Source organism: Polypterus senegalus, chromosome 1, assembly GCF_016835505.1.
Source record: "Polypterus senegalus isolate Bchr_013 chromosome 1, ASM1683550v1, whole genome shotgun sequence".
NCBI classification, from domain to species: domain Eukaryota; kingdom Metazoa; phylum Chordata; class Cladistia; order Polypteriformes; family Polypteridae; genus Polypterus; species Polypterus senegalus.
The window spans coordinates 337758570-337783868 of NC_053154.1; the positions used below are offsets into that span (position 1 = coordinate 337758570).

A 25299-nucleotide genomic window follows, 5' to 3' on the forward strand; every position below is an offset into this window, starting at 1 on the left:
TAACTCTGGCCGTGAAATTGCCTACAAAAAAGCATCACAAGGCAAGTGATAAGAATATCATCATATGCTTTTGTTATTGGACCGTCAGTAGAAAGTAATAAAAGTAAGCGTGACACCATAATTTAATAACCACAGAAGAGTATAAACAACCACAAAACTGGACATGTATTGAAGAATGCAAAACAGGCACGCCATCAAAGAAAAGCGCACTGTTCTGGAGATGAGCGTGTTTGTCTGTGATGCCCTGGGTGCCCGCACTCATGGGTATATTCCCTTTCCTGAGACATCGATTAGTCTTAACTGAGGATGTACCATGGCAAGTGTGGGCACAGCAACAAGTTTTAGGGTGCCAAAGTTCATAGTGCAAGATTATTCAACGCAACAAATAGCATCCATAAGTGGAGTGCATTCAAAGTCTTCATCAATAAATAATCCATAAAAAAACCACAGTGCGGAAGAAGAAAACACAATCAATAAATTAAAACCAAACATAAAATCAAAGTCAGCATTGGCTTTCTTCTGTCTAGTCCTAAGTGCTTCCGTCTCTCTCTCTGCCCAGGCCTTCACAATGTGGCTGAGACACCGGAGAAGACAATCCACATTCAGACGCTCATTCTGCCACCTCTGCCTGTACCCTCTTGGATCTACCAGGCGCAGCTCTCTCATCCTACCACCTCTGCTGGTACCCGCTGGGACCCACTGAGCCTGGCTTTCTCGTCCTGCCACCTCCATCAGCACTGCAGGTCTCTGAAGCCCTCAATTGCTAATTCTTCACAACTCAGCAAATCCGCCTTGGAGCGCCATAGCCTTCACTCTTCTGCAAGACACCCCCAACCGCTTCGCCTATTCCCATCCGCACTTGTTCAACCACCCAATTCTGCTCTCTCCTTTATTCTTAGTTGGTTTTCCATTCCTACTGGGACCTGTTATACTCCCAATGAGTACTGGTGTGCTAATCAATCCATGGAGCGCTAATGAGGGATGGCTGTGCTGTTTACACTCACGCATGTGAACGAGCAATCTGCAGGTTCCCCCATTAAGCACTTCACTGCACGGCTTTCCTCCCGTTTATGCCAAAACTCACAAAGTCTGAGCCGCATCCTTTTCAAAAACCGCAACACCTGCTCTGGTCTGTTGACCATCCCAAGGACCATAGACACATTTCACCATGTCGGCTTTTAGATAACAGTACAGTGGCGTCGGTTTCTAAGACACACAGAAGTCATTCCAGCAGCAAGAAAAACAAAAGGAACAGAAGAACTCTGCACGTGTTGTGTTTTGGCCAGGGTTCACCATCAGGCAGAGGTTCAAATTCTTGTTTTAGGTCTGATTTGCTCATTTTTGTTTCTTTTACTTACAGTTAGGTCCATAAATATTTGGACAGAGACAACGTTTTTCTCATTTTGGTTCTGTACATCACCACAATGAATTTTAAATGAAGCAACTCAGATGCAGTTGAAGTGCAGACTTTCAGCTTTAATTCAGTGGGTTGAACAAAACAATTGCATAAAAATGTGAGACAACTAAAGTATTTTTTGAACACAATCCCTTCATTTCAGGGGCTCAAAAGTAATTGGACAATTGACTCAAAGGCTATTTCTTGGCAGGTGTGTTCAAGTCCGTCGTTATGTCTTATCAGTTAAGTAGATAAAAGGCCTGCAGTTGATTTGAGGTGTGGTGCTTCATGTGGAAGATTTTGCTGTGAACAGACAACATGCGGTCAAAGGAGCTCTCCATGCAGGTGACAGAAGCCATCCTTAAGCTGCGGAAACAGAAAAAACCCATCTGAGAAATTGCTACAATATCACAAGTGGCAAAATCTACAGTTTGGTACATCCTGAGAAAGAAAGCAAGCACTGGTGAACTCAGCAAAAAGACCTGGACGTCTACAGAAGACAACAGTGGTGGATGATCGCAGAATCATTTCCATGGTGAAGAGAAACCCCTTCACAACAGCCAGCCAAATGAATAACACTCTCCAGGGCTTGGTCGGCGTATCGATATCCAAGTCTACCATCAAGAGAAGACTGCATGACAGTAAATCCAGAGAGTGCACTGCAAGGTGCCAGCCACTCATAAGCTTCAAGAATAGAAAGGCTAGATTGGACTTGCTAAAGAACATCTAAAAAAGCCAGCAGAGTTCTGGAAAAACATTCTTTGGAGAGATGAAACCAAGATCAACCTCCACCAGAATGAGGGCAAGAAAAAAGGATGGAGAAGGTGTGGAACAGCTCATTATCCAAAGCATAGCACATCATCTGTAAAACACGGTGGAGTCAGGCAGTGTGATGGCTTGGGCGTGCATGGCTGGTAGTGGCACTGGGACACGAGTGTTTATTGATGATGTGACACAGGACAGAAGCAGCCGAATGAATTCTGAGGTGTTCAGAGACATACTGTCTGCTCAAATCCAGCTAAATGCAGTCAAATTGATTGTTTCATGATACAGATGGACAATGACCCAAAACATACAGCCAAAGCAACCCAGGAGTTTATTAAAGCAAAGACGTGGACAATTCTTGAATGGCCAAGTCAGTCACCTGATCTTAACCCAACTGAGCAGGCAGTTCACTTGTTGAAGACTAAACTTCGGACAGAAAGGCCCACAAACAAACAGCAACTGAAAGTAAAGGCCTGGCAGAGCATTAAAAAGGAGGAAACCCAGCAGCTGGTGATGTCCAGGAGTTCAAGACTTCAGGCTGGCATTGCCAGGAAAGGCTTTTCAACCAAGTATTAGAAATGAACATTTGATTTCCAGTTATTTAATTTGTCCAATTACTTTTGAGCACCTGAAATGAAGGGATTGTGTTCAAAAAATACTTTAGTTGCCTCACATTTTTATGCAATCGTTTTGTTCAACCCACTGAATTAAAGCTGAAAGTCTGCACTTCAACTGCATCGGAGTTGTTTCATTTAAAATTCATTGTGGTGATGTACAGAACCAAAATGAGAAAAAAGTTGTCTCTGTCCAAATATTGATGGACCTGACTGTGTGTTACTTTTGTTGATTGTTTGCATTTGTCTTTGTTTTTGGTCCAGACATTTTGTGGGTGGTTCCCCAAGCGGTGGTGCCACCTGCCAATCACTGCCAGGGACTGATCTCCACCCCATAAATGCGGAGGGTCTCCCACAGTTCCTGGTGGTTCATTTTGACTGCTCTAAGGACTTTTTGTGTTTTTTTTTTTCTTGGCACTTTTTTGATATCTCTGAATTGTTGGCCTCCTGTGCTCTGCTTTTTGACTTCATCTTTCCGACTGTGTTAGCCTTGGATTATCTTATGTTTTTTAGGAAACTCCATTTTTGCCATTGTGCTCCATGGAGCTTCTCTGTGTGACGCAGCATTTTTATGAAGTTTCTGTGCTTGCTCATTTATCTAGCTGGGGTTTGGCAGTAAAGCCCCCTCTAGTGAGCATTATTAGAAGTGCTTTTGCCAATCTTTGGGACTTGGATGCTTTGGAAGTCCTAGTCATTATGAGACATCACAACTGTTTTACACTCTTTGAGACAAACAGATAACACCTGGACGGTTTGGTATATTTTTAATTTGATATTTTTTCCACGGTCATTAAATGAAGTAAATTTATTCTATTATACATTAAAAATTCCCACACTTCTTCAGATGGTGGATGTCTTTCTCCCTGGGACCCTACAACAATGACTCTCCAAAACTTTTAAAGAACACAGAATCCAAAATTTTTGAATTTCTAATGATATAACAGGAAACCACAGGAAAAGAAAAATTGTGTTTTTCTAAATACAACGGTGCTCCAGATTGTGAGCATAATTCATTTCAGAAACGTGCTTGTAATCCAAAGCACTCGTATATCAAAGCAAATTTCCCCATAAGAAATAATGGAGACTCAGATGATTCGTTCCACAACCCAAAAATATTCATATAAAAATGATTAATACAAAATATAAATTAAAAATACATACAACAAATTAAAATGCACTTTACCTTTGAAAAGAATCGTGGCTGGTGTGAGGGAGACGAGAGAGAGGAGAGGAGGAGGAGGAGGTTAATTGTGTAGGACGACTTTCACTCTGACGGAGGTAAAAAGCTGAAGGGTAACCGTTGACTGTAATCTGAATTTTAAATCGCATATTCATCAGACCATTAGGACAGCACTTTTTCACTTAACAAACATAGCAAAAGTTAGACCTCTGATATCATTGAAAGATGCTGAGAAATTAATTCACGTGTTTGTTTTCAGTCGACTAGATTACTGTAACGCACTCCTCTCAGGACTACCCAAGAAAGACATAAATCAGTTATGAGTGCAGAATGGAGCTGCTAGAATCCTAACTAGGAAAAGAAAATCCGAACACATCACATCAGTTTTAATGTCACTACACTGGTTACCTGTGTCATTCAGGATTGACTTTAAAATTCTGCTTATGGTTTATAAAGCCTTAAATAATCTCCCTCCATCTTATATATCTGAATGCCTGACACATTATATTCCAAATCGTAACCTCAGATCCTCAAATGAGTGTCTCCTTAGAATTCCAAAAGCTAAACTTAAAAGAAGTGGTGAGGCGGGCAGGCAGCCTTCTGCTGTTATGCACCTAAAATCTGGAATAGCCTGCCAATAGGAATTCGCCAGGCTGATACAGTAGAGCACTTTAAAACACTGCTGAAAACACATTACTTTAACATGGCCTTTTTAAAACTTCACTTTAACTTAATCCTGATACTCTGTATGTTCAGTTCATCATAATAACTATTCATGGTGGCTCTAAAATCTGTACTGACCCTACTCTCTCTTCTGTTTCCTTTCCCGGCATCCTTTTGGTGGTGGCCTGCGCCACCACCATCTACTCAAAGCACCGTGATGTTCCAACAATGATGGATGGATTAAAAGCCAGAAGTCTGTATGACCATCAACATCAAGTGACTCCGTGAGAACCCTAAATCCAAAGAGGACTGATTCATTGATGTCAGGTAGAATGCCCAGAGGGGACTGGGTGGTCCCGTGGCCTGGAACCCCTGCAGATTTTTTTTATTTTTTTGTCCACCCTGGCCATCGGACCTTACTCTTTTTATATGTTAACTAATGTTGTCTTATTTTAATTTCTTATTTTGTCTTTTATTTTTCTATTCATTACGTAAAGCACTTTCAGCTACTTTTTGTATGAAAATGTACTATATAAATAAATGTTGTTGTTGTAACGGAATCCCTGCTGTCTGTCGGCTCACTGGAATCTTCTTCTTTTTTTGCGACTTTAACAGGAAACTATCCAATGACAGTTGCTTTTGCCTGAAGAGTCACTACACTCGGACACAAAATTTAAAAAAAATGTTTTACGCACTGTAAGGTTTCTAAACTCTTTTGGGATTCCATCCAACGGAACGACACGTGGAAGAGCATCCCGAAGCAACCGCAGGCTCCCAGCGCTGTAGCAGTTCGCCGTAAAAGCGAATCAGAAAAGATCGCGGTCGTGCTATAAGCGCCTACCGTCGATGGGTGATACAAGGAACATTATAAATGTAAGAGCACAGTATTACTTAGCCACTAACTTGGCCCGACCCTGCCAGATTGCTGTGTCTCTGTATAGGAGAGTGGTAGATTCTGCTACAATAAATAACCCTGGTATTCCTGTTTCATGCTGAATAAAGTACTGAGACTCAGCTTCATGTTTTGGGGTGCATGGCAGGGACTGGCACGTTACAACACACACACACGTGGTCAAAATGCTATAGTAAACAGTATACGCTCGTACGGATGTTGACTATATGAGTGAGGCACACCGACTGAGGCCGAGCATGGGAGACAATTATCCACAATCCCGCAGTGATATCACGTTGTGATCACGTGATTAGAACATTAGAACACTCTAGATGAGAACAGGCCATTCAGCCCAACAAAGCTCGCCAGTCCTATCCACTTGTTTCCTCCAAGAAAGTCGAGTTTTGAAAGTCCCTAACGTCTTACTGTCTACCACACTACTTGGTAGCTTATTCCAAGTGTCTATCGTTCTTTGTGTAAAGAAAAACTTCCTAATGTTTGTGCGAAATTTACCCTTTACAAGTTTCCAACTCTGTCTCCGTGTTCTTGATGAGCTCATTTTAAAATACAAGTCTCGATCCACTGGACTAATTCCCTTCATAATTTTAAACACTTCAATTATGTCACCTCTTAATCTTCTTTTGTTTAAACTGTAAAGACTCAGCTCTTTTAATCTTTCCTCATAACTCATCCTCTGTACTCCTGGAATCAGCCTAGTCGCTCTTCTCTGGACCTTTTCTTGTGCTGCTATGTCCTTTATGTAGTCTGGAGACCAAAACTGCACACAGTACTCAAGATGAGGTCTCACCAGTGTGTTATAAAGGTTGAGCAGAACCTCCTGTGACTTGTACTCCACAGATCAAGGTGCTATATAACCTGACATTCTGTTAGCCTTCTTAATGGCTTCTGAACACTGTTTGGAAGTTGATAGCTTGGAGTCCACTATGACTCCTAAATCCTTCTCATAAGGTGGACTCTCGATTTTCCGACCGCCCATTGTGTATTCAAACCTAATATTTTTACTTCCTATGTGTAATACTTTACATTTACTGACATTAAATTTCATCTGCCACAAATCTGCCCAAGCCTGTCTGCTATCCAAGTCCTTCTGTAATGATATAATGGATTCCAAATTATCTGCTAATCAACCTATCTTGGTATCATCTGCAAACTTAACCAGCTTGTTACTTATATTCCTATCTAAATCATTTATATATATTAAAAATAACAGCGGCCCTAGCACTGACCCCTGTGGAACACCACTCTTAACATCGGCCAGTTCTGATGAGGTTCCTCACACCATCACCCTCTGCTTCCTGTGTCTGAGCCAATTCTGCACTCATCTAAAAACATCACCCTGAACTGCCACTTCTTTTAACTTGATGCCCAACCTCTCATGTGGCACCTTATCAAATGCTTTCTGAAAGTCCAGATCAATAATCTCATCTGCTCCACTTTGATCGTATCCTTTTGTTGCCTCCTCATAGAATTCCAACATGTTAGTAAAACACGACCTCCCTCTTCTGACCCCATGCTGACTGTTCCTAATAACTCCTGTCCTTGTCATGTGTTGCTCAATCTTATCCTTAATAATTCCTTCCATTAATTTTCCTGTGATGCTTGTTAAGCTTACTGGCCTATAGTTGCTTGGATCTGCCCTGTCACCCTTTTTATATAATGGGATGATATTTGCCATTTTCCAGTCCTTTGGAATCTCTCCAGGGTGCAGTGACTTCCTAAAAATATGTGTCAAGGGTTTATATCTGTACTCACTGGCCTCATTAAGAACATGAGGATAAATATTATCTGGGCCTGGTGATTTGTTTGAGTTCATCTTATTTAATCTGAGCAGCTCTTCTCTCTCTTCAATTTCTAAATCCCTCAGTACCTCCTTAGTAGTCCCTGTTACTGCTCTGAGGTTATCCACTTGCTCACTTGTAAACACCTCAGAAAAATGTAAGTTTAGGGCATCTGCTATTTCATTGTCTGTATCTTTTAATTCCCCTTTACTATTCCTGATGAACTTGACTCCTCCTTAACTGTTCTTTTACTACTAGAAAACTGAAAGAATCTCTTGGGGTCGTCTTTCACCTTATCTGCTATATTCCTCTCCAACTGTCTTTTAGCCTCCCTGATATCCTTCTTAATGGTTGCCCTCGTGTTCTCATACGCTCTATGATTCTCTTTGCAGTCATTAGTCTTATATGCCTTATACAGCAGTTTTTTCCTTTGCAACTTCTTTTTTAAATTTTTACTAATCCATTGTGGTGTTTTTTTTAGTTTCCTATTACTTCCAAATTAGGTATGTATGTGATGCTCAGCAGACAAAGCGTATACGTACTACTCGTATTGCAAGACCTCACTCGTTTATCAAGTTAAAATGAATTAAAAATTTGAGCTCGTCTTGCAAAACACTCACAGACCAAGTTACTTGCAATCCAAGGTTTTACTGTACCCTACATTCAATCAAGTATGCTGATTTTAATCAAAAGTTAGACTTTGCCTGTCAAGTCAAATCTTACGATTAAGCATAACTCGAAAATTAACGATCGATCTTATGATGGAGTTTACAGTACAATACTCTTAAGAGATACAATGTGTTTGGGAAACACAGCCCAGTTCTGTAAAATAGAACAAAAAATGTGATTTGATTAGAAACCCACCGGTTACTCAACCAATCAACCAATCGCCACTCCAACATTGTGGAATGAGCCTGTAGCTAAAAGTGCTTCATGAAAGCACCACCCAAAAAAAAAACCGCAATGAAACTACAGGGTGGTCCAGATCTAATTATGCAGATCCAGATTGTCTAGATGACTTTGATTTATGCGGGAACGACTCCAGTTCGACTCTTCATGTCGTCAGTTCGCACACTTCTCGATGACCCCGGATTTTTCAGGTGATTTTCTATGTAATAAACTTAATAAGTTATAGCGTAATGAAAATTACATAATTAGATCTGGACCACCCTATATCAGGGAATTGCAACAAAGTGATGAACTATCCCCTGAATCGGAACAAAGCTAACAGACAACATATGTAAAAACGTCTTAAGAATGTCTACCGCAAATAAAACTGGATTGAAACTAAACTTACACTTTATTGAGATGTTTCTGTCACCAGATTGCACACAGCACACTCTTTGTGTGCTTGGTTGTGTGACTGAGTCCTACAAAGGACTGGCATACCAGTACGTGCACTTCTTGCCTTACATACATTTCTGCTCCATGTGACCCTAAACTCTACAAATTAAATGTACCCCTCGGCACAAAGGAATTAAGGATTAAATGTACTTCTATAACGCCTGTTCAGTTCTCGTCACTTGATTGTACGCATGGAAGTCCTTAACCTCTCCCTAACTAGGCTATTTCACATTTCCCATGTGCCAAAAACTTCCAGAAATGTCCACTAGAGGGGGATATTCCCTTCAAACCCCCGGCTAGACATAAGGGAAAAAACAGAGATATTATAAAATGAAAGGTTTACCCTTAACAAAAATTCTCCATAATAACAAGAAGCTCTGTGGAGAATATAAAGGCATAAAAGAGTTACCAAGAAAGACAATCCTAAGCAAACAAGGTCACAATAGAGTAATCCAATGGCAAAAATCAAAAATTAAAATGAAAAAGGTTAAAATTCCAGAAAGTGTGAAGAGCAGAGAAGTAAATCACACTGAAACACTCACCAACTCCCAAGCACATTCAAATGAACCGCAAGAGACTGTGGGTTGCCCCTGCCTTTATATGGCTGAGATCAGACCCTTGTGCTAAAGGGTAGGTGGCTCCACCTATTTGGGAACCACCAATAAAACACAAGGAACATAAAGAATAAAGCAAATAATAAGCAAAAGTAACGTTAATGCAAATCGAAGATTCAACAATGAACAAAGGAGACTAAAACAAGAATCTGAACTCCGGCCAAGGGTGGAACCCTGGCTGAAACACAACAGTCCCTCACTAAACATCAACAGACAACTTGGACACAAACTCACACGTGAACCATAATATTGATCTCAGTAGGCAATATCTTCTGTGAAATAATGCGTTCATATTGCGAAATAACACAATACAGTAATCCCTCCTCGATCGCGGGGGTTGCGTTCCAGAACCCCCCGCGATAGACGAAAATCCGCGAAGTAGAAACCATATGTTTGTGTAGTTATTTTTATATATTTTAAGCCCTTATAAACTCTCCCACACTGTTAACATTATTAGAGCTCTCTAGACATGAAATAACACCCTTTAGTCAAATGTTTAAACTGTGCTCCATGACAAGACAGAGATGACAGTTCTTTCTCACAATTAAAAGAATGCAAATAGATCTTCTTCTCTTCAGGAGCAGAGAATTTCAGAGGGAGAGAGAGAGAGAGAGCTCGCAAAGAAAAGCAAACAATCAAAAATCAATACTTGTGCTTTTAAGTTTGCCGCGGCATTTTGGAGGAGCGTCAGTATCTTCTAAGCAAACAGCCCCTCTGCTCACATCTCCTCCGTCAGGCGCAGAGAACGTCAGAGAGAGAGAGCGAGATTAAAGCAACAATCAAAAAATCAATACGTGTGCTTTTAAATATGCCGAGCACCGCAATAAAGCGGAATTTTTTTAGAGGAGCGTTGGTATCTTTTAAGCAAACAGCCTCTGTGCAAACAGCACCTCTGCTCACAGCCCCTCCGTCAGGCGCAGAGAATGTCAGAGAGGGTGAGAGAGAGGCAGAGACAAGCAAACAATCAAGCTCCGCGCGGGATGCATATCTTATAGCATTGAGGAGTTTTAGTTAATATGTAATACACGCTCTGATTGGGTAGCTTCTAAGCCATCCGCCAATAGCGTCCCTTGTATGAAATCAACAGGGCAAACAAACTGAGGAAGCGTGTAGCATAAATTAAAAGACCCACTGTCTGCAAAAATCCGCGAACCAGCGAAAAATCTGCGATATATATTTAGATGTGCTTACATTTAAAATCCGCGATAGAGTGAAACCGCGAAAGTCAAAGCGTGATATAGCGAGGGATTACTGTAACATGTTTTTGAGTGGTGGGAATACACTTTGGTTTTGTGATAGCTGGGATTCACAGCTCCCTCTTGCTCCCCACCATGCCAAGTCGGTCAATGCCAGACTCAGGACTACTTGGAAACCACATGCGAAAACGAGCATCTTAATCGGCGAGTGCTGCCTTTCTCACCTGCTCATGGTGGCCTGTGTCTCACACTCTCTCTTTTCTCTCTCTGTCTTTCAGGTCTGGTGGGCCAACATTATACTATTTTTTGCTTTTTACTAATGCATGTTTCTTTGACTGTTGTCCGAAAATCAAAGCACTGTCGGAAAATCCATCAGAACTGCCCTCTGTCACCAATTCTGTTCGTAATTTTTATGGATAAAATTTCTAGCATTGGAGGGTGTCCAGTTTGGAGACCTCAGGCTTTTGAAGATGATGTTGTCCTGCTGGCTTCTTTGGGCTATGACCTCAGACATTTTATGAGGAGGTTTACAACAGAGTGTGAAGTGTCCAGGATGAGAATCAGCACCATCAGTTCTGATGTTATGGTTCTTAGCCAGAAAAAGTGTGGAGTGCCCTCTACAGGTTTGGGGATGAGGAGCTGTGTCATCTTGGGGTCTTATTCACAAGTGAGGGAAGAAGACAGCAGGAGACCAACAGGGGAATTGGGGTGGGAGATTGACAGGGGGTTCAGAGTTGGGTCCACAGTCATCCAAAAATTGTACTGGTCAGAAGTGGTGAAGATTAAGCTGAGCCGAAAGACAAAGCTCTTTATTTACCGGTCAATCTGCAATCCTACTAACACCTAAGGTCACAAGCTTTGGATAGGAGCTGAAAGAACTAAATTGAGGATACAAGCAGTAGAACTGACCTTCCATCGCAGGGTGTTTGGACTTAGAGACAGGGTGAGAAAAACAGACATTCAGGAGGAACTCGAAGTACAGCTGCTGCTGCTCCTTCACATTGGAAAGGGACAGCTGAGGTTGTTTAGGCTCCAGATTATGATGCGTCCTGGAAGACTCTCTGGGGAGGTGTTTTGGGCATGTCCAACCAGGAATAGACCTCAGGGTAGACCCAGGAGAGATGATATCTCTCGGCTTGCCTGGGAAAATCTTGGTATCCTCCCCAGAGGAGTTGGAGGAGATGGCAGGGAACAGGAACATCTGGGCATCTTTGCTTGGACTGTTGCCAACGTGACTCAGACTCAGATAAGCGGCAGAAAATAGATGGGTGGATAGATGCATGGATGCACGGGTCACTTTTTAAACACTAATGCAAGAGAATGTTAATAATTATTAATAATAAAATATATATATAACATTTCATTATAGTGTTCATTAATATTAATCAACAATGTTTTATAATCTTCATTATTCAGTGAAAGAGGCCCTTGTAGACTTGGCTGCCACTGAATGCATATCATGCGGATCAGGGTATGGGGGCATTTGTCATCCTCGATAGTTGCCTATAATGCCTATGGGGAACTACCAATGGTGCCAAGCCAATACTGATTTGGGTTTTGATTTAAAATCTCCATGGTCCTCCTTGGTGCCCCATTCATTTTAGGCCACTGACGGCCATTTCTTAGTATGGTTTCAGAACATTTTTATTTTCTATGATTGTGAGATTTGGGAGACAGCCATCACGGGCTGGCATCGGGACACTACTATTGAGGATGATGGCAAGCCCAGCTGTTGCAGTGTCCTCCTGTTTCGATTTACTGGCTTCCCTCCCAAATCCCATGGGGTGTGTGTTAAAAATTAATTTAGCGAATGAGCGTGGCTTAGTGTGTTCTGCAACTAAAACAAGGAATTCCATGTAAAGCAACTTGTGGGAAATTGAGGGCAGTGGTTGCCACTTTCCAATCCCTCTCACACCCAACATGTGAAGACTAAATCCCATGCTTATGGGCAGCTAATGAAAGATAAACAACAGAAATCCACTGCTTTAGGAAAACAAAGCCAGAGAGAGACAGGAACCTTTAGGATCCCCAGGGGCCTCAGGGGGCAATGGATTAAAAGAGAAGCAATGAGAAAATGAAAGGTTTATTCATCTGTTTAATACCAGCCTTCTACTGAAGCCTCACCCTGTTGCCTGTCTTGAAATGTCAATTAAGCAAACAGAAACGTTTTTATGGGAGGTGGCAAAACATGCAAAACCCACACGGACAGTGAAGCGACTACCCGAGATATTGGAAGCCACTGTTCCGAGATGTCAGTGTGTGTGACACTCACTTCTTTGCATTGTAACCAGCAGCACCAGAACTGAGTCACAGTAAAACCATCAAGTGTCTTTCCCGCACAGTATACTTCAAGTTTATATAGCGCCTTTTATCCTGAATAAATATGAAACGAAAGGAAAGTACACCAGTATTTTGTAAGCTTGTACAGTGCCTTTCGTTACCAATATATTAGTTACAGTAATACAAATTCATATTTAGATTTACTGCATTATGGCATATCATAATGATGGCCCCCAAAGAGCTTTATAATGTTTTAATTACCCAAGTTATTTTTGATTTTGATTACGTGGATCTCTTAGTTCTCACATTGTACTTGTTGTTGCTGTTCATGGCAATGAAACCATCACCCCAACAGAGCTAATGTGGCAGAATATTCCAGGTACCCAACCCAACCCTGGATATGTCACCACCGTTTCTTTCCTGACAGCCATTTCTGACCTTAGAGCCCCAACTCTCCACCGTCCAGCATTACCTGCACCCGGGCCTCCGTCAAGTCTGTTCGGAGTGCCAGCTGCTCCCTGGCATAGACATCAGGGTAATGAGTCTTCTGGAAGACTTTCTCGAGCTCTTCTAGCTGGTAGCTGGTGAAGGTGGTCCGATTTCGCCTCTTTTTGCCTTTGTTGCTGTCGCCTTCGCCCTTGTCCAACGGGCTGGCCAGGTCAGATCCTGTTCGGTCTTGAGGCCCTTTGACCCCCGTCTCCTTCACGGTGAGGTAGCTGCTGTCCATTCCTGCTGGTTCAGAGCTGGGGGGTAACTCGGAGTCGGTCAATCCAGAGGAGTCTTTGCCTGCAAAAAAAGAAAATGCTGCCATGGTTATGTGATTTAAATAAATAAATGACTGACTGAATGAATGAATGAATACATAAATAAATAAAAATGTTATTTAATTAGGGCTGCATGAGTCCAGAAGGGACTATGACAATACCAAAGCAGTAACACAGTACCCTGTACACTCAACCTCAGGTCATGGGAAGCTCATATATTGTCTTTCAGCCTCAGGACACCATGAGCTTATGGAGTGCCTATCACTCTCAGTAACCAAACACTTATATTTTCTGCTTTAGTCACAGAGCACACACACACACTTATATAGTGCATTTCACTTGCAATACCTTAGAACATTATCTTATATGTAGCATCTTTCAGTCTCAGTGCATCATGACCTTATATAGTGCCTTTCATTCACAGAATACTATAACCTCATCTAGTACCTTTAAGTCAGATTACAAAACACAGAACGAGATGTTACTATCCTTGTGCAAGCACATACAATAGGTTCAGTTACGCTTGTTGGTGAATGGTGAACGGTAGACTTAGAGAAGTTTTCCAGAATATTGGGACGCATCATCAGTAGTGTTCCTCTGGCTCATGGGGTGTTTCAGCCTTTCACACCAATATTGGGATGCATCATCAGTAGTGTTCCTCTACTACTGCAGCCTCCAAATGCTTCAATGAGAGCTCATGAGCGCAACCCTCTAGTCACCTTTTCTGAAGGGGGCGGGGCTTCACACCTGAAGTCTAAATCACCCCTCCCCTTTTCTTTCCAGTAAAGATGAAACCACACCCTGATGGACTAGGCAATGAGGACTCAACACAGCCAAGAGCTTGTGCAAAAGTACTTAGTGCTTTGCTAACAAACCATGTGTAAAAAGTGCTGTGCAGATTCTTGCGTAAATAAATACGTAAATAATCCAATAAAAACAGATGTTCATGTGAAAGTTCAAATCCATAAATAAAAAATAAATAAATCCATAAGACGAGGCTAAAATCACAGGACAAGAATCTGTTCCTTTAAGAACAATCTCGAGCCACGATGCTTCTTTCTTGAACTGACGTCTCCTCTGCTTATCCTAAAGGGGGTCTCTGCAGCATGAGTAGACATCCACTAAGAGCTGCAATCATCCCCAAATTCAGGTTGTGTGTCCCCGTTAACAGTCCTTCAGCATCTGCTAAGACGAGCCAGCCTTGCCCCCATCTTCTGTCACCATCCTGGGCATCCGGAGTAGAAGGTCAATCCTGCACCCTGATATGCTCAACAGGACCAACCACAGCCCTCGTTTTCCTGTTGGGGCTCATTCCTGACCACCTGTTCCCTCTCTACATCAGCATGTGCTCCTCCACGATCCTGTCCTTCTTTACTTTTACTTTCACTTTCACCTTTAATCTATTCAATTTTTCTTCCCTTTTGTCCCCAAACCCCCTTTTATACTATTTTATGCTGCCGCTGATTACAAACCCCGAGACAAGGCAATCAACTGAACATTACGTGTTTGCACAGGAATATGCGATCATTCGGTTACGTCACCAACACTCTGGGGCTGCTCTGCCATGCACACCTACACCCCTCCGAGGCCCGAGCGCCCCTTCAGTTATTTAAAATCATGCACCTCCACCGATTTACTCGCTATACCACAGTGTCTCATAGTAGGAACACGGTCCTAGCTGGCTCAAAACATCTCAGACTGACGTGAATGGGTTTCTGCTTTTAGGAATAGGAGTAAAAGCATTTCATCAACATTCCCAATTCTAACTTTGCCAGGATTTAGGAAAGCCTGTGAGCTGCCACCACCTCTCTAGAAGAGGCCAGAAGATGGCATTCAGGCAGAGATCGGCACACATTCCAAGAAATGCTGAATGTTTTGGAAATGCCGGGCAACAATGAACTCCTAAAATTATATTGATTTGACAGAAATGGAATAATAGTCATAACAAATCCTGTACGTTACTTGATTAATCCACTTGCACTCCTTAATGGCACTTTATTATTCTTTACTGGGTTTTGTGGCTCCTCGTAGGACTACTGCTTGACCAAGCACCATTTCATTGTGAGAAAGGTTCTTTGTATATGCAGTTGGTTCTTTCTGCTTTGCAAAGCTTTCTAATATTTACCAAACAACTGAACTCTTTAACGCACGGTTGGCTACCTAAGAGGACACTAACAGTTTAAGAAAACCTGTATTGCTGTACGAATGCAGCAAGAGTTCTTTAAAATTCAGGACTCATTGGCATTCCACATATTGGTATATTGCATTTTATTCGGTTCTCATACTTAAACGCCAAACGATTTCATATTTCTGTTGTTGTTTTAGCACCTTTCACAAAAAGGCTTTACAGCCAAACAGGATTATAATTCAATGCAACCCAAGCTGTGTGCGGATAAAGACACTGTCACACACGTGCGAGTAGGGGGCCGCGGAAGGACCTAAACAGGAACATGAAAGCACATGCCAGAGGAGACTGGCGGAGTACTAACCTCTCTCTCTTTTATCCTACAGAAAGAAAGACGCACCACCGCCATGATCCTGCGACCATCACCACTTCCGCCCTCCCTCTGTCGGGTCCTGATGGCGTCATCAATCCCAGAATTCATCTCGGTTCCTTCCCAGCATGCATCACTCTTCATTTCCGGTCCCTCATCATAAATCTTCCCCCATTCCGCCATTTGGGCAGTCTCTGTTAGAACCTACGATTAATGTATGAATCTACTTTGACTCATCCTGTTACAGTATACGGGGCCGGAAAACCCCAAACCTTTATGCTGGTGTGGACTCTTTATTACAACACGTAAGCCCATGTGGAGAATTAAGTGGTCGGCTGGTGGCTCTCCAACCCATCACCACTCAAAAACACCTAAATCGGAGTTTTCTTTATCAATATTAGCCCTCGTGAAGCTGCTCAGTTGCTCTTTAAAGCCGTGTATTTGGATAACCCAGACAGAGCTGTTCATTGGTCTTTTTCCTGCTTAGAATGATCACTAATGTGAGGCCAATATTGTCATTAACTGAATTAGAGAAAGTGTTCCATGCAATTTCTTCTATCTGTTGTGGTCCCGGCCGGGACGCCCAGGAGGACGTGAGGAGGGCTTGTGCCTCCTCCAGACCGTGAGGGGGCGTCCGTCCTGGTTCTGTTGGAGGCCACGGGTCGAGGGCATGGAAGCCCTACCCTGTAGGGGCCCGTGGTCACCGCCAGGCGGCGCCCCGATGCCGGTTCATCCCGTGTGGTCCTCGGCCGGGACTCCTTGGAGGACCAGAGGAGGGCGTGTGCCTCCTCCAGACCGAGTGGGGGCGTCTGTCCTGGTTATGCAGGGGGCCTCGGGTAGGGGGCTTTGAAGCCCAGCCCTGTAGGGACCCGTGGCCACCGCCAGGCGGCGCCCCAGTGCCCAATTGTCCCTGGAGCCCAGCACTTCCGCCACACCAGGAAGTGCTGGGGGGAAGATTTTGTGTGGCGCCCGGAGAGCTGCCAGGAGGACAGCCGACACTTCCGCCACGCTGGGGTGTGGCCAAGGAGGGGATACTGGGAACACCTGGGGCTCATCCGGGAGCATTACATAAGGGGCCAGTCAGTGGTGGAAGTCGGGAGGAAGCAGACCGAGTGAGAGGAAGGACTGGAGGCGGCCAGGAGAAAAGAGGCACAGGACTGTGTGGCCTGGACTTGGGGAAATCGGTGCAAGAAGGCACTGGGGGTGCACGTGAGCAAACTGTAAATAGTGTATATAATAAATGATGTGTGGTGACAACATGATGTCCGTCTGTCTGTGCCAGGGCCAGCGTTCACACCGTTTAAATTATTGTAATTCTCTTGCGTGTCAAAGGATCACCTTCCTGGCTCATCGGAAGCAAGTAATTCCACTTCGGAATGAGAGGGGGTGCTGTTGCTCACGTTACCACCTCCTTCTTCCTCCACAGCACAGAGAAAACACCCAGTGAGGGTAACTGACTCCACAACTTCCGAGCCAAGTACTACAAAGTCAGGCATCCCCAGAAGGAGGCGTCTCAATTTGTAACCTAACGAAAAGCGAAATCCTGTATTTCTGTTGTTTAATACCGTCGCACATTTGTTTTGTTTTCAGTTTGTTTGTTGAATTTAATGGATTGACTTCTCCATTGAATCAGTGCCTTAATTTGCAGGAGAGGCTTACGTGATCGATGTTCCATGTGGTCGGGAGTCGCGTACTCCTGGCAGGGTCAAACATGGTGGCAAGGTTAGACTTGAGGTCCTGGCTAAGACAGACTCAGCCACTCTCCCCGTCCCACCAAGGGTCCATCCAAACTGGTGCAGTTGTTTTCCGTCTCTCATTGTCCTTGCACACAGCTTGCACGGATAATAAAATTTCTAGTCCAAGGCCATCTCGAACACCATCTGACGTATACAAAGCGACGCACCGGAAAGCGGTAGGTGGAATGCTGCTCGGAGGTTTGAGAACAATAAAGTACGTGTAAAGGTCCGAATAGGAGGGGAAGAGGTCCCACAATGGGTAAAAACCACCCAAATCGAGTGAAGGAGCGGTTTTAGAAAAATAACCCAAAATATCATGTTGCATTTAAAAAAAGAAGGCCAAAAAAGCACAATCTGTGAAATCCCATTCTTTTTTTGCGGACACCAATCAAAAATAGCCCAGTTTGGACAGAAAGGCCGGGCACCTGGCAACACTGACGGCTTGCCACGTGGACTCCTGATAGGAAGCGAAGAAGTGTGATGAAGCATTGCACACTCTCACTACTGCAGATATCACCAACCCTTTTGTGTAGGCCCTTCCTGTCATGTGTCAGAGATGGATGAATGGATGGACGCCGTCATCATTGAATCGACGGACAGCCATGACAGACTGGCTGGGGAAGGATATCAGTCTGTTCTCTTTGTTACGACTGCAACTGGTCCAGAATGCTGCGGCAAGATTGTTGATTGGCACAAAGGATTACCTCTCTGGGATTAATAAAATCAAATTATATCAAAATCAAATCAGTATCAAAAGCAGTCACGTCACTCTGGTATTAGCATCCTTGCACTGGCTCCCAGTGTGTTTTAGGATTCAGTTTTGATTTTAAAGCCTTTAATAGCTTGGCCCCACCTTTTTAAATGTATGCTTTTTATACTTTTGTTTTTTTTGTCTTAATGTGTCGAAGTCAATGATCAAATGGTTTGTAACTTTGTTATCCTATTCCTTGTCTTTTATCTTTTATATGTGCAGCGCATTGGCTAACACTATGTTGTCTTTAAATGTGTTTTCTAAATACAATTTGCCTGCTTGCTACTCCTTTCTAGCCACCACCATTTAATGAAAGTGACGTTAACAGTCTGAGGTCTGCGCCGTCAACATGACACACATGTTTGGAGTGAAAAAGGAAATAAAGTGACAGTTTTGAAGTGGATTTTTAAAAACCACACGTTAAAAAGCCAGCTGTTATGCTCCAGCGTTTTAGAAGCTGATAAGCAATTTGTGGGTTTTTTAAAAGAATTAAGAATTCACCTCAAGGAATTAACTCCACTATAAAAGCAATTCATCGGTCTTGAAGTTAATTTCGACTCTCTTGAATTAAATTTTAATCTTTTTTTAGTGCAACAAATGTAATATTCCTCAAAAAACTGCATAATTATGGTATACGTGAATTTCCCCATTGGGATTAGTAAAGTATCTATCTATCATATAGTGCCTTTCACAACTATCTATCTATCTATCTATCTATCTATCTATCTATCTATCTATCTATCTATCTATCTATCATATAGCACCTTTAATCTATCTATCTATCATATAGCACCTTTAATCTATCTATCTATCTATCTATCTATCTATCTATCTATCTATCTATCTATCTATCTATCTATCTATCATATAGCACCTTTAATCTATCTATCTATCTATCTATCTATCTATCTATCTATCTATCTATCTATCATATATCTATCTATCTATCTATCTATCTATCTATCTATCTATCTATCTATCTATCTATCTATCTATCTATCTATCTATCTATCTATCTATCTATCTATCTATCTATCATATAGCACCTATCTTCTATCTATCTATCTATCTATCTATCTATCTATCTATCTATCTATCTATCTATCTATCTATCTATCTATCTATCTATCTATCTATCTATCATATAGCACCATAGCACCTTTAATCTATCTATCTATCATATATCTATCACCTTTAATCTATCTATCTATCATATAGCACCTTTAATCTATCTATCTATCTATCTATCTATCTATCTATCTATCTATCTATCTATCTATCTATCTATCTATCTATCTATCTATCTATCTATCTATCTATCTATCTGACATTTGGGGTGAAACTTTGCTTCTTACACTTTCGGTGGTCCACCTATATAGTCGTGGCATTTTTGCTTGATGGCACAGATGTTGTGCTAGAAAAAAGTAATAATTTCCCCCAGTCAGTTACATTTTTTTTAGAACAGCGTTTCCCAACCGGTGGGCCATGGTAGCATTGGAAGTGGGCTGTGGCCAACCCCGGATAAAACCCTGCTCCTCCTCACTTTGACGACACAGAGGCAGCAGAAGGAAAAGCACTGATTACCGGGCTAGATTCATGAAACACATGGGATATCCTCCTCCCCAAATCACACATGGGGAAATCACCCCATGTGGTCTCACTAAATTGAGGCAGGGGAAATCCCCCCTTGGTTGGTTGATTCGTCTGGTTGTGCTCAATTCACAAAGGGAGAACCCCATGTTTGGCAGCAGTAAATTTACAAACTCATTGATTGCAGTAAATTCAGGGAGGTGTCCGTCTTTCCCCCACTTCCTGGTCATCACAGACACACTGATATGTCACAATCTGGCCCGTGGCACGACTAAGGTTAAGAAACACCAATTTAGAACAACCCTCAGGATTTTGTCTTTAAAAAAAGGATAACTTTGGTATTTTTCAAGGCATTTGCCACGCAAGTCTATGTTCTACAGTTAAACACTTTCCGTAAGTATAATAAATTATTTTGCCTGCACTGGCACTTTACATTGGAGGCTATGGGGCATGGAAGAAAGGCTTACAAATTTACTAAATATGTTCATTTTCCAAGCTGACCCAGCAGTCGAGTATTGATCCGCGCCTTCTGTGTTTCAAACACGTGTTTGTGACAATCAAAAAGGATCTAACAATAATCTCTTGAGGCAAGGATACGTTTTCTATTCAATACGGGAAGAGACACAGAACAAAACCAACCATGCGGCGTGAAAAGTTTACTATGATTTGGTCTGTCGAGAGGAAACCACACCCTGAGGGGGTGAAAGGTGCTAAACTAACATGCAAGGACGATCTTTTTTAAAAATGGCTGAATCTCATAATCTCATGCTTATGGCATGAGGAGCAACTACATCTGTGAGCTCATCTTAGCGTCAGCCCAAACATAGGAGCCATTTAACTGATGGCGAACGACAAATGATGAGATGGCAGGATGCTGCCAAAGCACATACCCATTGCCTTGCCTGCCAGTCTCCGACCACCTTTCAGAAGAACTCTGTGATAGTACATTGGAAAAAGAAGTGCATAAACCATCTTTCTTCAAGGACTGGGGGTCTGAGTGTTTCCTACTCTTTATAATTTATTGTCTGCTTTTTTATTTTTATTTTTTTTCATTTTTTTCATTTTTATTACTATTTAATTTAATATTGTTTCTTTGTATCAGTATACTGCTGCTGGAGTATGTGAATTTCAAATGAGCAGCTTCAGGCGAGCCTGACTTCTGCTAAACTGGGGTTGGCTCACCTGCTTGAGACCAGAGCTCAGGGGCTTTAGTGAGGGCCCGTCAACGACTGACTGAGATGGATGCACCAACTCAATATTTTTTGGTTTAGAGAAAAAACTCGCAGAGTAAAATCCCTTGGGATTAATAAAGTCAGAAGAGGAGGAGCAACTACATCTGTGAGCTCATCATAGGAGCCATCTGATCTATGCTATCTACTCTAGTCATTGGAAAAGAAGTGTATATCTATCTAGTGTTTCCTCTATCTATCTATCTTTGTATCAGTATACTGCTGCTGGATTATGTATTTCCCTTGGGATTAATAAAGTATCTATCTATCTATCTATCTATCTATCTATCTATCTATCTATCTATCTATCTATCTATCTATCTATCTATCTATCTATCTATCATATAGTGCCTTTCATATCTATCTATCTATCTATCTATCTATCTATCTATCTATCTATCTATCTATCTATCTATCTATCTATCTATCTATCTATCCTATTTAATAAAAGGATACATGTCTGAGGGTCTGGTTATCTGTGTGTCCATCTGGTTGCTATGTCTCTGTCATTTCAACAGAAGGCACATCATAAATATTTGTAGCAATAAAATACGTGGTACTTGTCATTTCAACGGATGGTGCATCACAGACATTAAGGCTGCTTTTATGACTCCCATACCAAATGACATATAACAGCAACACATGCATTGCATTTGTCATTCTAAAAGATGGTGTACCACAAACATGAACACTACTTTTACGACTCCCAAAACAAATTGCATATAACAGAGACTTACTGTATGCATTACATTTGTCACTCCAACAGATGGCACATCACAAACATTTGCAGTAATGAATTTTATTACCAAAAATGTTTGTGATGTGCCATCTGTTGGAATGGCAAATGTAATGCATACAGTATGTCTCTGTTATATGCAATTTGTTTTGGGAGTCATAAAAGTAGTGTTCATTTTTCTGGTGCGCCATCTGTTAGAATGACAAATGAAATACATCTTATTAGTACATGCTTTACAAATACTTTCCAACAGATCATGCACTGCAAACATTAATGCTGAGGTCTTACTTAGATTTCAACTCATCTTAGACGGGTGGCACAGCCAGACTTTATTATCAAATGCAAACTGTCTGTGTGTGTCCAGTCCATCCAAGTAATCCGGCTTTGGTCGCTCAGTGGTCAGGATGATGACACAATACTTTAGGGCTGTGAAGTTCAGTTCATGATTGTGATTATTTTATCTTTAATTAAAATGGAGCATTTCAACGACAACAGAGCTAATAACTTACCAAGCAACGTCCATTTGTTAAATAGTAATGAGGTGCAACCCGAGTCACCTTCAAAGATGGAAGATATCTGCAAGAATACGAGCGGGTAATGAGGGGCCCATCTACCATTGGTCGTCGTCAAAAAGCAGACAGGAGGCGAGCAAGACTCATTGAAATGATGGGAATACGAGAATGTGATGGAGAGAGGAAGAGGTGGGCAAGAGAGTTTGGGAGACAGAAGGATGCTATCTAAAGGCTTATGAGGAGCACCGAGAGTCACCTTCAAAGATGAAAGATGTTTGCAAGAATACCAGTGATGTTTTCAAAGTGGGCAATGAGGGGCACATGTATCATTGTTGGTGGTCAAAAAGAACCCCAGAAGCAAGCAAGGCACCTCGAAGTGACAGCCTGAGAAGGAGCCTTTATGGGAATGTGATCGAGAGAGGAAGAGGCGGGCAAGAGAGTCTGGGACACAGGAGGATAGGTGAGGAAAGGTGTAGGAGGAACGCTGAGAGACGCCTTCAAAGTTGGGATGTCTCTGCAAAAATACGAGTGATGTTTTCAAAACAGCAACGTCCATTTGTTAAATAGTAATGAGGTGCAACCCGAGTCATCTTCAAAGATGGAAGATATCTGCAAGAATACGAGTGGGTAATGAGGGGCCCATCTACCATTGGTCGTCGTCAAAAAGCAGACAGGAGGCGGGCAAGAGAGTCTGGGACACAGGAGGATAGGTGAGGAAAGGTGTAGGAGGAACGCTGAGAGTCGCCTTCAAAGTTGGGATGTCTCTGCAAAAATACGAGTGATGTTTTCAAAACCAGCAATGAGGGGCCCATCGACCATTGGTAAGCAGACAGGGGGCGGGCAAGAGAGTTTGGCAGACACGAGGAGGCTGAGGAAAGGCATATGAGGAGCACTAAGAGTCGCCATCAAAGATGGGAGGTATCTGCAAGAATACAAGTGATGTTTTCAAAGCGGGTAATGAGGGGCACATCTACCATTGGTTGTGGTCAAAAAGTGGCAAAAAAGGTGAAATGACAGAGTCAGATTCTGAGCAGTGGCTTATGAAGAATGCTGAGGGTACGCATATGGCAGGGGAGGCTGAGACAACGTGAAGATACCAAAGAGAGACGCAGGAGGAACACTGTATTTAAACTTATTCTATTAGCTGTCGAGATTCCAAAACAAACATACAAGGAACACTTTCAAAAATTATTACTTTCAAGAAGTAACCCAAGTCCAAATCAAAATCCAAAGAGCAAAATTAATAACAAGAGAGAAGAGCCATCACAATGGAAACAAGAACTTATGAAGATCAGAAACACCAAGGAACCCAAGGAAGGGAGGCGGACAACACGAGCTGGCTGACCTCTTATAACTTTGCATGATGCTGAGAAATGAGTTCACGCTTTAGTTTTCAGTCGGCTAGATTATTGCAACACACTCCTCTCAGGACCACCCAAAAAAACACATCAGTCGATTGCAACAAGTGCAGAATGCAGTGGCCAAACTAGGAAAAGAAAATCTGAGCACATCACCCCAGTCTTAGCATCATTACACTGGTTACCCGTGCCATTTAGAACTGACTTTAAAATCCTGCTCATGGTTTATAAAGCCTTCAATCATCTACTCCATCCTGTATGTCAGAACGCCTGTCACCTTACACTCCAAATCGTAACCTTAGATCTTCAAATGAGGGTCTGCTTAGAATTCCAAGAGCTAAACTTTAAAGAAGTGGTGAGGCGGGTGGCCTTCTGCTGTTAGGCACCTAAAATCTGTTATAGCTTGTCAATAAGAAATTCCCCAGGCTAATACAGTGGGGCACTTTAAATAACTACTAAAAACTCATTCTTTCAACATGACTCTCTCAGAGCTTCATTTTAGTTTAACCCTGATATTCTGTATATGCATTTAATTATCATTATCGTTCCTGGTAGCTCCACAATCCATACTAGCTCCTACTTTCTTTGCTGTTTTTTTCTTCTGCGGTGGCAATCTGCGCCACCACCACCTGATCAGGGGACCATGCAGTCCCTACATTGATGGATTGGAGGCCAGAGGTCCACGTGACCAGCATCTTAATCAAGTTCTTCCAAATGGAGCCTGAAAACCATGAGGACTGACTGAGATCAGTTATGCTCGATAGAATGCCTAGAGTGGGCCGGGTGGTCTCGTGGCCTTGGAACCCCTGAGGGTTTTTTTCTCCAGCTGTCTGGAGTTCTTTTTTGTTTTCTTCTGTCCTCCCCGGCCATCAGACTTTACTTTATTCTATATTTAATTAGTATTGCTTAATTTTTTTTCTCTTCCTTCATCCTGTAAAGCAAATGAAAATTTTGTATGAAAATGTGCTATATAAATAAATGTTGTTGTTGTTGCTGTAAGCTAAAGGCCAGTAGGTGCTTTATATACTGTAGGCCGACTTCTGTCATACTCTATTACATTTAAAAAGGGACCAGGGAAGAATTACAAACTTTACAAACATGTGAATGGAGAGCAAACAAGGGAGTGGGAGAAAATGATAATATTTCTAAATCCACCATACGATCCTAACAAAAGTGGGTATCTGCACCAAAACTGCTGTTTTTCAGTCGTCAGCACTGTCCACCACAGTGATAGGCCAGTGTTCCCATAATGAGTGTCTCAAGTCTTTCAATTGCATGAGGGACATGTTGCTTTGCATGGTACTAAGTGGACACTTAAGGCCACCACCATTCAGCATAACAAGTTTAGTTTCAAGGTTAGCTTAATGTTTGTTTGGTGTGCATCC

At 42.2% G+C, this 25299-nt stretch overlaps 1 protein-coding gene across 1 annotated transcript in view; it reads right to left on the reverse strand.

Moving 5' to 3' along the window:
* The window catches only part of alx4a (ALX homeobox 4a), a 229669-nt gene that overhangs the window by 73328 nt on the left and 131042 nt on the right, over positions 1-25299 (reverse strand). The window contains exon 2 of the mRNA XM_039739104.1: positions 13216-13529. Within this exon, the coding sequence (XP_039595038.1) occupies positions 13216-13529 (314 nt within the window). The remainder of the gene's footprint in view (positions 1-13215; positions 13530-25299) is intronic.